Source organism: Cupressus sempervirens, chromosome 6 (genome assembly GCF_028749045.1).
Source record: "Cupressus sempervirens isolate cs-2001-9-10 chromosome 6, ASM2874904v1, whole genome shotgun sequence".
Lineage (NCBI taxonomy): Eukaryota > Viridiplantae > Streptophyta > Pinopsida > Cupressales > Cupressaceae > Cupressus > Cupressus sempervirens.
Genome location: NC_143123.1, coordinates 452,953,393 through 452,966,987, shown reverse-complemented (window position 1 = coordinate 452,966,987; position 13,595 = coordinate 452,953,393). Strand labels below are relative to the sequence as shown.

Below are 13,595 nucleotides of genomic sequence, written 5' to 3'. Positions count from 1 at the left end.
ACAAGAAAGTTTGAGCATTACAGAAAGATATGCTCAAAATGATGAAAATTTTTAAGAATTTGAAAAAGAATCCAAACACAATGAAGGGAGAATTGTGGTGCACTAATTGTAAAGAGGATGGCCATGCAAAGGGCTCATGCCCGAAGAAACACTTTTGTGACATTTGCCAAGTTGCGAGACATTCCCTAAAGGAGTGCTCGTTTAACATGAAATCAAAAGGACACCAACATGTGTTACGCAGGAAGTGTCCACCAAAAACAAAACAAGCAATGATGCAACGTCAGGTGAATATTGCAACAATAATAGACACAGAAGGGTTGGCAATAATAACAACAATAAAAATGGAGGCTGAAGTCGAATATATTATGACGCAAGTGGACGGCCGATGATACGGTGCCATGTGTGCAATCTTTGGGGCCACTTCGCTAGAGACTGTACTATAAAGGAGACGCCGTAGCTACTATGCAAATGTTGTGGTCCGGGGGACCATGAAGATTCAAAATGCCCAAAGCAAGGCGTAAATCTATTAAGATGAAAAGGTACTGGCAGTTACACATGAGCAGGTGAAGAAAGGAAAATACCCTAATGCAGAAGAAGAGGAGAGGCTATAAAAAGCACAAACAGAGTTAGAAAGGTAGATGATAATAGGGAAATCACAAGTAAAAGACACTATCGAAACTTCGAAAAGGAACTTGGTAGAACAAAACATGATGAGGCAGATAATGCAAACAGAAGTTCCTATTAAATTAAATGACCTTCTCACGATGCCACAGTTGCGAACGACTATTATGAATATGACATCGCCCCCGAGAGTGACAGAGGAAATAGGAAGGGATAGTAATGAAACAACGGCAGTAGACCCGATGCTATTGGCACTTACAATAGGAAGGCATTCGACAGTAGTTGAGATGGGCATTCTGGGCACTGTACTAATAGATACAATTGTAGACGGAGGATCGAGCATGAACGTGCTACCAGAAGATATTTGGAAAAAGCTAGGACAACTCACGTTGTGGCCACCTACTTTCCAGTTACGACAAATCAACATGGGATAAAACCATTGGGAACTTTGATGGCACAGTCGATAACGATCGGGATGCAACCATTTTTACTAGATTTTGTGGTCATCCCACTGAAGAGAAGAGGGTACGATGCCATCCTTGGATGGGGGTGGTTGGTGCAAGCAAAGGTAAAACATGATTTGAAATGGAACACCCTATCCATGGAGCGTGGAGGTAGAAGATTCATAGTTGACTTGCATACACAAATGGTAGGGGAAGAGGTAGCGTCGTCAGACTTGGAAGGTGAAGGCGAGAATGATGACGAAGGAAAAAAGAGAATGAAACTAGATGAAGAAGGGGTGTTGAGATTAGGAGGGTCGACTAATGACGACCTAGATTTGATGAGCGCATTGCTACATTGGCAGATGGAAGATTATGAGCTCTTCCCGAGCTGTAACATGTTGGGTGTCGAGGAAGAAAAAGAAGGCAATGAGTTTCCAAAGGAGTATAGTGAACTAAAAGAGGGAGAAGCGTAGGTGGATGAAACACCAGTTCATACGTTTAGTGAAGATAAACCGATGAAGTATGAACAGCCTACGGTGAAAACAATGAACTTGGGTGATGAGGAAAATCCGGAAAACATTCTTATAGGAGATGATTGGAACCTAGTTTTGAAGGCGACAGCGTTCAAAATATTATGGAGTACAAAGATGTCTTCGCTTGGATGTGTAAAGACTTAAAAGGAGTGCCACCAGAGCTATGTGTCCACTGGATACCATTGATTGAAGGTGCAGTACCCATATGGAAGTGGCCGTACTAAATGAATAAAAACTATGTGGCGCGGGTCATGGAAGAAATCGATAGGATGCTGGAGGCGAGGATCATTTTTAGAGTGCAGACAAGTGAGTGGGTATCACCGATCATGATATCTCTGAAAAGGGACACAAAACAGATAAGAATATGCATAGACTTCTAATGCCTCAATGCGGTAACAATTAATGACCCATTTTCGATACCATTTATGGATAGCATCTTGGAGGAAGTAGCGGGGCATTAGATTTATTCATTCATGGATGGATTCTCGAGGTACAATCAAATATCCATTGCTAAGGAAGATAAATTAAAAACAACATTCATTGTGGAAGATGGAGTATATGCATACAATACGATGCCATTTGGATTGTGCAATGCCCTGGGGACATTCCAAAGGATTATCCTACACATATTTGATAAAATGTCTGTTGGAAGTTTTAAGGCGTTCCTAGATGACTGGTCCATCTTTAGCGCAGAAGATAAGCACATAACGGTACTCGGAGAATGCATGGAGAGGTGCAAATGGGCAAGATTGGCATTGAACCCAAAGAAGTTCAGGTTCATGGTGCCATAGGGAAAATTGCTCGGACACAGTTTGTAAAGTAGGGTTGAAGACGAATTCGGATAAGGTTCGTGTAATATTGGAGATGCCACCATCGACAAATGTATTGGAAGTAAAGTCATTTTTAGGGCACATTTGTTATTACCGGAGATTTATTAAAAACTTTGCGAAAGTTTCCTACCCATTGGACAAACTCACCTGCAAGGGTGAACCTTACAAATGGGAAGATGAATAGAATGAAGCTTTTGAGGGATTGAAAACAAGACTGGCCATAGTACCAATTTTAGCTTATCCGAATCAGGACAAAGAATTCCATGTTCATGTAGATGTATCGAATTATGCCATTGGAGCAACATTGGCGCAAATAGGTGACTACGGATTGGACCATCCAGTGTATTTTGCAAGTAGATTATGATCTAAAGCAGAGAAAAACTATAGTACGATAGAGCGAGAGGCATTAGGGATGGTGTATGTAGTGCAAAAGTTTAGACATTATTTGTTGGCAACGCCATTCGTATTCTACGTAGATCATTAGGCACTGCTATACCTGGTGAATAAGCCGATTATTCAAGGAAGAATAAGTCGATGGTTGCTATTACTATAGGAGTTCACATTTAAGATCGTAGTGTGGCTAGGGAAAAGTCATGTAAGTGCAGATCATCTGTTGAGAATAAAATCAGGGGAGCCACCAGAGGGAGTTAATGATGATTTTCCACATGCGCAACTATTTCATGTTACAATATTACCATCCTGGTACGCACGTACCAGAGAATATCTATTGACAGGACAGTTTTCCAGCAAGATACCACCAAATGAGAGAAGGAAATTGGTGCTGAGAAGCTAGACGTTCGAGTTAATGAACGAGCTATTATAGAAAATGGGACTTGATCAGATTCTAAGGTGGTGCGTCCTAGAGGAGAAAATTCCTAAGGTACTAAAGGAAGCACATGAAGGACCAACAGCAGGGCACATGGGACTAGACGCAACTGCACGGAAGATACTTCTGGCAGGATTATGGTGGCCAACTGTACACAACGATGCCAGAGAGTGGGTCGTTGCATGCGACACATGTTAGCGAGCTGGGAAACCATTAAAGAGGGACTTCATGCCTTTGAATCCCTCGCATGCACAGGAACTCTTCGAAAGATGGGGATTGGACTTCATCGAACCGTTGAAGGTAAGCAAAACCAAAAGGTGTCGATACATTGTGGTAGTGACGAAGTACTTGACTAAGTGGGTGGAGGCATGCGCACTACCAGATAACTCAACAGTAAGCACAACGAGATTTATTTATGAGCAAATCATCACCAGGTACAGGATTCCACTACAGTTGACAAGTGATCCGGGAGGACACTTTGTTAACCATGTTATCTGACTGCTCACTACTAAATTTAAAATCTATCATTCATTGTCGAGCCTGTACTATTCGAGAGCCAACAGACAAGTTGAAGCCACAAACAATATCCTAGTTAGAGTGATTTATAAATCCTGTGCAGTTGAAGGGGAAGATTGGGAAGAGAAGTTACCATTAGCCTTATGGGTGTACCATACTTCATATAAAGTAACCACCAGACATACTCCGTTCCAACTGATGTACATATAGGAGGCAGTGGTACCGACAGAATTCATGGTACCGAGTTTAAGGATAGCGATTGAGAACAAGCTGGGCGACATGGAAAGCTTAAGGGAAATATTGTATAACTTGAACAAACTCGATGAGCGACGACTGCAGGCACAGTGGGCCACTAAAGTTACACAAAACAGGCGGAAGGCATGGCATGATAAACACTTAAAATTAAACGAGTTTCAACCGGGCCAGTTATTGTTGAAGTATAACGGACGGAACGAAATTAGACTTGGAAAGTTCAAAGTCAAATGGGTCGGACTGTACAAGATACAAGAAGTTGGCGATAACGGGGCAATCAAGTTATGGATGCTAGACGGGAAAGAAATACCAGAGGCAGTGAACGGGTCGAAGTTAAGAATATATCATGAGAGAAATGTTTTCCTGCCAACAAATAATTGATAGAGAAAAGTGACTGTAAATAATGTATATATGTAAAATAAGTAAATAAAATATAGAGTTGAACATAATTTTTAAGTGCGAAGTAATAAAGTAATAAAAGATTGGAATGTTAAAGGAGTACGGAAGCAACAAATTTGGAACATGATTGTTAAATTAAACAGTGGTCATTAATACAAAGTGGAAAGATTGCACCGTACAAATTGTCGTACAGAATTAAGGAATAGGCTAAGAACTCTGTATGACGTACAACTGGACAAATAGCACTGCCCTACGGAAGCCCTGCACATGCATTATAGTCACCGTACAGCTCGTTAAAAAGGCACAACACTAAGTATGTGAATTGTACGGTGTATAGAGGTAGGAAACAAGGCAAGAACATAAAGACTGTACGGTGTATGGTAAAAGGGATTTAAAAGGGCAAAGCAAAGGCCGTACGACGTATGGTGGAAGAGAGTCAAAGTAGAAAACAAAGCAAGGATAGCACGGTGTATGGTTTATTAACAAAAAATGCAACTAAAGACTGTACGGTGTACAGGTGGCAAGGACCATACGCACATGGTGGTTTGGTGAAAATAGAGTACCGTATGGCGAGCTAAAAATAGGCATCTTTGTACGGCAGAGGAGAACACGAAAGCATAAACATCGTAGGCCATACGGGGACTCGGACAGAAAGAAATTATTGCCGTATGGTGTACGGCCAAGGAGAGGGAATCATAACAGCAAAGACCGTATGACTTAGAATACGACCTGAAGTCAAAAACAAATCTGTACAGTTGAAGCCAAACAGTGCGCAGTTGTGTGAGAAGGGGAAAAGAGCGTACGATCTAGAGTTACAAAGAGAGAGAAAAGGCCCGTATAGTCTGGGTTGTGGAGAAGAAATAGAAGTTGTATGGCTAGAAGAAAGGTGAGACAACACACAAGAGTAGACATCACCGTACAACTAAGGGGCATTATAAATTGAAGACTTGTAAACCGTACTGTATAAAGGAATTGGGAAAAGGATAAAACTATAAGGAACAGTTTGAGCAAGCAGCTGTATAGCTTCCATACGACTAGTACAACAAAAGGCATTCACAGAGCTTTGAAGGAGGGCTGTACGGATCCGTACGGATGCCAAGGCAGGAGAGGGAATTTTGTAACAAGTTTGTACGGAGAGGCAATTGACCTAATGGTTTGTAATCTATCCAACAAAACGACAAAGAACAATCAGTTGACAAAAGGGCTTGGAAAAAGAAATTGGACGAAGAGTTAGCCATGAACAGGAATGCGAAGACATTGCCATCTGGAGTCTGTGTAGCAGGAGGGACCAGTATAGGTCCAAGTAAGAAGAAAGTAAAGCAACCAAAACAGGCGATTGTGACAGATATTCCTACAGTGCAGAGTATTACATTCGAAGGATTGAATGGTGTAGAATGTTGGAAGTGGTGGCAGGAGACTCTAGATAATCACTAGGTGAAGGCTAGCATTCAGAAAGCACAGGTAGAATGGGTAATACAAATGCCGGTATTTTGTATCAGAGACTACGAAGGGTTTCTACACATTATGATAGAAATGTATGATAGGTTCTCTCGAACCAGTACATTTGAGTATCTTGGTTGCAACTTAGTAGTGTCATTCAAACCGGCTGACTTCACACGGGTATTTGGGATACTTGGCCATGCTCAAGGCGGAAGGAAAATAGAAAGTAAGCCTAAAAAAATGAGCCGGGAAGTGAAGATGCAGTTGATACAGACAACTTGTGTGTGGAGACCTATCACAGGCAGAGGAGGAGGCCCTTTCAGACACATCAAGGGGTAGAGGGTTCAAGAAATCTAATATACAGGAAGGTCACTGGCACTGTTTGATAGACATCATGAAGAGTCGCCTCATAGGTTCGAGTCGTGCCTTGGATATTTCATTTACACATGTAGCGATGATGAATGTGATTTTGCATGGCATGATATATGACTAGGCAACACTATTGGCCGAACGGATGTCAGAATTCATGACATTGTAGCACAAGACATTATACATGCCACATTTTTCCATTGGCTTGTTCCTGGAGGCAATGACGCGGATGATCCCCAATGATGCACTGGAGGCCAAACTGGGACCACTCGTGCTTGGCGAACCACCGATTATGTAGTGGAGGCATTTGGATACACTTGGCACCAAAACCATCGGACAGAAACGACCGAGGCCAGACGGTGGAAACATAGATAGTGGTCGAGAGGAGACTTCTTCAGAGGAGAGTGGGACCGATGGGGAAGAGGAAAAGGACGAGGAGGTAGAGGTGATTATGGCTACGCCATTGAGATTCCCACGGCTTGTACTCTAACTATGACACATTTGGCTCGTGTTGGCATACATGGCACTCTAGGGTTTGGTCAGTTCAGGTAGCCAGTGGTGATGACACCAGTTTTAGCTACGATGCAGCTTGCCCCAGAGACATGAGCTATTCCAGAGGTAGTAGCGGAGGCACATTCGTCACCAACGGAGATAGCCGCTCTGGAGGTAACGATGGAGCTGGCTCGTGAGACTTTACTAGAGATGGGAGATGAGACATTGGTACTTGATATTGAGATGGACATAAAGACGGGTAATGGAGGTATCGATAGGTGAGGAGTTGGGGGCATTGGGTGTCCGATTGGATGTAGTAGGTTCGGATGCAGTGGTTACAGTAGATATGACACTGTTAGCATCACCGGAGTGAGACAGAGAGAGCCGAACCTAGCAGTTGAGTGCGTACTTGAGTATGCGGTTCCATCGTACCCCAACACCTCGAGTGGCGTACCTTCAAACACCCACATGGGAAGCAGTTTCGGAGGAGAACCCATTGCAGAAATAGGAGGTGGAGCAAACTCAAGAGGAGGGACACCGCATAGCACTGTTGAGCATATGGCGGAAGCAGTAGAGAGGGCTATGGGTGTGCAGCAAGAACATCCAGTAGCACGGGAAGTAGGGATGAGAGAGGCATTCCCTGCTGATGTAGCAGCTCTAGCGACTTGGGCTCGTCAGGTGATAGCCTCTATAGAGACCCAGGCTTTGGATGCAGTAGTGAAGGAGTTGGAGGGAGTAATATCCTTCATGAGATTAGGATGCTCGATTGCCTTTATAGTCTGTTTCGAGGAGTGAGGATGGCTCGATGTGGAGACTATAGAGATGCGACAGGACTGGGCCATGACGAGATATCCTAGTATGGAGAGCCGAGTAGAGGCTTTGACTCACGAGATAGAGGAGATAGGTAGGAAGACATACTACACCTCGTAGAGGAGCTAGGCGGATCAGGTAGCAGTTGAGAAGGCTCAGGAGGAGTCAGTTGCTAGGTTAGCCACGGAGAGGGCAGCCCTATTAAATTGACAGAGTTAGCAACAGAAGTTGGCAGTAGAGAAGGAACAATTAGCGGTAGAGAAGGAGAGAGTAGGAGAGGAGAAGGAGAAAGAGTTGGGAGAAATTGTAGGGAAGATGCAGTTAGCTTTAGAGCTTCAAATGGAGGTGGAAGTGGAATTGAAAGTTAAGAAAGAGCAAGTCTACAAGCTATGGGCAGAGCTGAATGAGTTGAGAGCGCGGATGGCCACTACGCCAGGGACACATCCCTCTATTTAGCATTTTGTGCATTGATGTACTTAGTTTATTTTGAGTTTTGTTGTATTGTCGTCCAGAGATGACTTTTCTTTTGGGGGGGATGATGTTGTCGGCAAAATCTATAGTGTAGCCGATGGGTAGAATAGTATCCGAACGGGCGCGTGACGCTTGAGTCACCCCTTTGGGAAGGTATATGTACACCGTCCGAAATGGACTTTGGATCATTGTTGTAATCATTGTATTCAGATTATAAGCATTGAATACATATTGCATATATGAATAAAGTATCTGTTCTGCGTTATATCTTACTATACTACATGTGTTAAGTATTCTTTTACCCTATATGGTAAACAATCTCTCAACTATTTCCATTTGGAGCTGCTTGTATGTGCCTTCCTCCTTGCTGTTATTAGATACATTACTTTCATTTTCATCATCCAAAACTGCTTCAATGTAATGAACTTTGCCTTTCTCAAGGCATCTATGATCAAGTGACCAAGGTTCCTTGCATTTGAAGCATAATTGCCTCCTTAGCTCATTCTTTAACCCAAAATCAGTCTTTGGTGGGTTACTGTTATTCTGATTTGAAGATTGCAGATTGGTGTTAGGTCCTTTAAAGGCTTTTTTGGGAGGTTAAACTGTTAAAGATGAGCTATCTAAATCAAGTGCCATCTTGATTGCATCATGGAGAGTACTTGGTTTCAACACTTTGATAAATCCCTTGAATGTCTTGCTCAAACCTTCCGCAAACAACATCACCTTCCTATTTTCAGCCATGTAGGAAACCATGGAAGATATACATTGGAATTCATCAATATAGGTGTCCAAAGCACCACTATGCTTGAGTTAAGCTAACTCCCTATAATAAACTTCTATATTCTTCCTATCAAATATGCTTATCAGCTTGTTACTGAACTCTTAAGAGTTAACCATGCCATGATCTTGAGTGACTAAGCTATGATGCCATCAATCATACGGTGGTCCATCTAAATGCATAGTAGCAAACTTGATTGCTTCAATTTCTGACATTGGTTTAAGAGTAAGAAATGTGTCCAACTTATGCAGCCAAGCCTTGGCTGTAGTTTTTCCGCTTCCATCAAATATAGGTAAGGTGATTTTGTTCATAGCATGCTTGAGATCCCTATTTGGGGCCCTCAGCCTTCTATCTTGTCTTGCTCTCATTAATTTTCTTAGCTGTCCCATATACTGAACAAAACTCAAGACTGCCTTAACATTGTCTGGAAATAAATCCCATTCAACATATGTAGCCATGAGATCATCTGGAATTCTCCTACAGATCCAACATTAATAACCTCATTCAGCAAATACTGGCATTAAAGGCTTGTTCGTGATTTGAGTGGGTGCTCCTATGCCTCATGATGTTCCTGCTGCACTACCACCCTCACTGTAATGGCTTTGGGGTCTCCTAGGCCCAATATTCATCTGTTCTATAACCTGTGTAAGTTGCTACAATACATCAGCAACATGATTTATCCCTTCCCTAAGAGCTCTAAAGGTTTCCCTTCCTTCCCTATTAGCTTCCTTTGTCACACTGGGAACCCTTTTAGCCATCGAATGTACTCCAATAATTTCTAAGGCTGTTTTTCCCTCAGAGATTTGTGGAGGTCTCCAAATTCTACGGAGTTTACTGTTGTATTGATGCATGTAAGGTGAAAGCCCACTAGGCAGCAGGTTCGTTGTTCTGATACCATTGTAATGATCTTTGCCTAAATAATTCTGTAATCCTGTGCGTTTCTTAAATTGAAAGACGTTTTCCCAAGAACTCAAATGTTACAGCAGGCCATATGATGAAGTACTGATACTATTCAAATTAAACTCAAATACACTCACAACTTCCTTATTTCATCACTAGTAATGATCAATGATGTCGGCTTATCTCCTAGGACGACTGTCTTGTGCTGATAACAATGAATACAATGTTTACTGCATACTACTCCCACTTGATTGCCAACCTGCAGAGAACACTCCCATGAATTACATGATGGCTATCAGCCTGGAATATGAAATTGAAATGAATAGGGTCTATGTCCTATTCAAAGGTGAGGGAAGGGGTTCCGTCCTTCATGAAAACAATGACCTTAGCGGAGAGTTTCATCAGATACTCCTGAATGCTGCTCTCAACACCTGAAATCACCCAAAAAGGCACTTAACACCTCCAACACTCAGGGAGGAGACATTACAACATGCCAACATGCGGCCAACTACCCAAATGTTACAAACCTAACCGTAGGTGGAGATGCAATGACACAGCTGCTAGGAAGGAGGTGGTGAGAAGTAATATGCCATGTAACAAGAGATCAATACCAAGGTTTGAATTGGGAGAAATAATTATAAATGAGGTGGAAAGTAAAAAGAATAAACTTTTACTCATCTTTCCACACCCAAGACACCCCTAGCTTAATCACTTAGGCCTATCGGGGCGTAGAGTAGGCCAAGTGTCAACTTGAAGCATAGTTGATGGGAGGGGACATGACATTGTTGTAGACATGCCTATATATGCTTACACAAAAGTAATGTTGGAACTTTTACCTTGCTTTCTTATGATAATGCGACTTAAAACCCGAAATCCCTTGCCACTCAAAAAATTAGGTTTCAGAACAATACAAAATTGCATTGTAAACTGGTGGTGGGGTTTGAGAAAAACTCTCCAATTACTTGGCTGCAAGTTTCTAGTAGAGTTATTTGTGAGCCAGTTCTCTTGATTGCTCATGAATTTTGTGAATAATTGCGGGGATTTTTTACTGATAAGAGGCACATAGATCATGACAAGATGATCCTGCAAATTGAACAGAAATTAAATTGGATTTACACAAAACTGATGATCAATTAGATGGCAAATAAAAGAAAGATTAAATTAGTCTTTTTGTATGGGTGTAACATAATCTCACTGGACCATTCCAAGACGTTTACTGAATAGCCTGACACCCATTGGAAGGACTATTGCATCATTATCTTTATATATAGTTTTATCATTATACATTCCATAAAGTACCATCAGATGATGATGACTTCCAATTGTTATATACTTCCCTGTTTGCATGACACTGTCAATTCTAACAAGTATAGGTCTTATCAGAATTGCATCGGTTTGGATACAATCTGCAATTTTCATATATAGTCAATTTTATTGGAGTTTCATCATTAAACTGAATTTTGTATGAATTTTTCTTTTTCCTCTAATCAACCACTTTGAAAAAAATGAAGTTTAATCTTATAATGTTTTTCCTTGTAGTTCTGCAAATACATCATTTGCTCAGCCATCCGGCATTTCTCTATCTCCTGGTAAACCACTAGTATACATTGTAAACCTTATTAACTATTATTATTATAAATTTTTATGGGTACTGATTATGAAATCATAAAGTTGTTCTTGGTAGATTTGCAAGAGCTGTACGTAGCTGACAGTGAAAGCAGTTCAATCAGAGCAGTAAATCTTAAGACAGGAGGGTCGAGATTATTGGCTGGGGGTGATCCATTATTTGCAGATAATCTCTTTCGGGTAATTCTAGAATGAATAAAATTGTTTTCATCCAAATTAAAGTATATAAGCTCGTGAATTCTAGTTGTTGATCTCATAATTATATGCTGAAACTGAAATGCCATAATCTTTTATTGTGGATGTTCTAAATTATTGAAAAATCAATAACACAATGATTTCTAATTCTTTTTGTTTTGTCACACAGTTTGGGGACCATGATGGTACTGGAACAGAAGCACAGTTCCAGCATCCTTTGGGTGTCCTTTGTGGATCTGATGGACTAGTCTATATTGCAGACTCATATAATCACAAGGTAATGGAATTAGTGCACTGCGATGAAATCTATTTTGTATAGAATAGTATTTGCTATGGTCAAGTGAGCGTAAAGGTTCTTTTGGGTACAAACCCTATAGTTAGAAATTAACTAGGAGCTGGATGAATACTCCTGACCAATACTAACTGATCTCATCAGCTGTTCTCTCTTTGAAGAGGCACAGAAATATATAGTATTTTTCCACTGATAAAACTGAGTATGTTATTAATTGGTTTAAACAAATAAATGTACTATATTCTTCCTGGGAACTTGTTGCTTCTTTCACAGATTCTGCTACACACTGCTCCTCTGTTATCTATTTTTGTGATTTGCACCTCTGATATTATTAATCTGATTATCAAAAGTACCCTTTTACCTTTCCATCATCTATTATTCCTTCCTCAATGCATCCCTTTTTGTAGTGCTACCATCTTACAGTTTACCTTGGCTACATCTACTATAGTTCTGTTACCAATGTTAAAGGGCATAAATTTTGTATATATGCTCCATTGTATGTTCAAACTTTATGAATTCCATTTTGTTTCTTATTTTATCACTGGTCCTTGTTAACTCTTCTATACTGCCTTTGTATTCTCTGTCTCTTATGTGCTGCCCTGCTTTGTTTCCGCTCCATTCATGTAACATTTTAATATAAATTACGGGAATGAAAATTAGTATTCTTTGTCATCTACAAAACCATAACTGTAAGAACATTACATTTAGTTACCGAACATGGAAGAAAAGTAGGCACATTTTGGCTATGAAGTATTGTGAAATGGAAATTGAAGGGAACAGTTTTATAATTGCAAAGATCAATTGCTAATATATATATTTATTTATTCCACACATCAAGATATTTGTGAATTTGTGAGTGAGTTTTAAAATGCAATCCCATATGGCTAGATCAGAAGCTTCATCTATAGTGGTAACAAAGCTTAGAGTGATGCGTTATGCTTTGTGGTTTACAGTGACGCGTTATGCTTTGTGGTTTACCATGAATTCTGATTAGTTTCATTAGAAAGCATTTTAAATTTCGAGTTCTTGACCTATATGTTGTACAATGCTGTAATGGTATTTTATTATATGTCAAATTTAATACCTTCATTGCTCTTGTCTTACATTTATGTAAGAATTTTGTAACGGCCCCACTTTAGCAGTCGACCAAGTGTATGTGCGTTAGCATAGTTCTACATGGTCTTGAGGGCTAATGAAGGGTTTAAAGGGATCTTAGAGTGTTTTGGCCTAGTCATCTCCAGTTTGGGCCAAAACGGAGTTGATTTACTTAGTCTCAGGCATACTTACTATTTTCAGTAAGTCAGCAGAACACAGGGGAGGCTAGTTTTGGTGATTGAATTTGATACTCCGCGGTGAGAGCTTTCTGACTAGCTATCACTCGTGCTATTTAGAGTCCGATAACTAATATATTTTTATGCCTGAAGTATTATTAAAGTAACAATTAATTTAGTTGTAAAATATTAAAGTGTTACTTTAATATTAAATTTTATGGGAATGTGTGCAAATCAAAAGGGGTGCCTAAGGGAGACATAAGTGATTATTTTAATATGTTTTATATCACACATCTTTTATCCCACATTGCTCATGTGTGTGGAATGGATCCTTGGAGAAAGAATAAAAGGGAGTGCTAGTAGCTTTATTCGGCATGAGAAGAAAATGGTTGTGTGAGTTGCAGATTTGTTTTTGGCATTAGAAGATGTCTATCCTCTCGTGTGACATTCTAGATGTCATTCTGTTGCGGTTTGGTCTTTGGAATTCATTGCTATCAGCTTTATATCCGGCAGATTGGGTGCATTTCCAGC

General features: G+C 40.5%; 1 protein-coding gene across 1 annotated transcript in view; it reads left to right on the top strand.

Moving 5' to 3' along the window:
• The window catches only part of LOC149553031 (haloacid dehalogenase-like hydrolase family protein), a 381,367-nt gene that overhangs the window by 154,178 nt on the left and 213,594 nt on the right, over nt 1-13,595 (top strand). Inside the window, exons 21-23 of the mRNA XM_089788543.1 lie at nt 11,220-11,269; nt 11,365-11,486; nt 11,671-11,778. Coding sequence (XP_089644669.1) covers nt 11,220-11,269; nt 11,365-11,486; nt 11,671-11,778 — 280 coding nt within the window. The remainder of the gene's footprint in view (nt 1-11,219; nt 11,270-11,364; nt 11,487-11,670; nt 11,779-13,595) is intronic.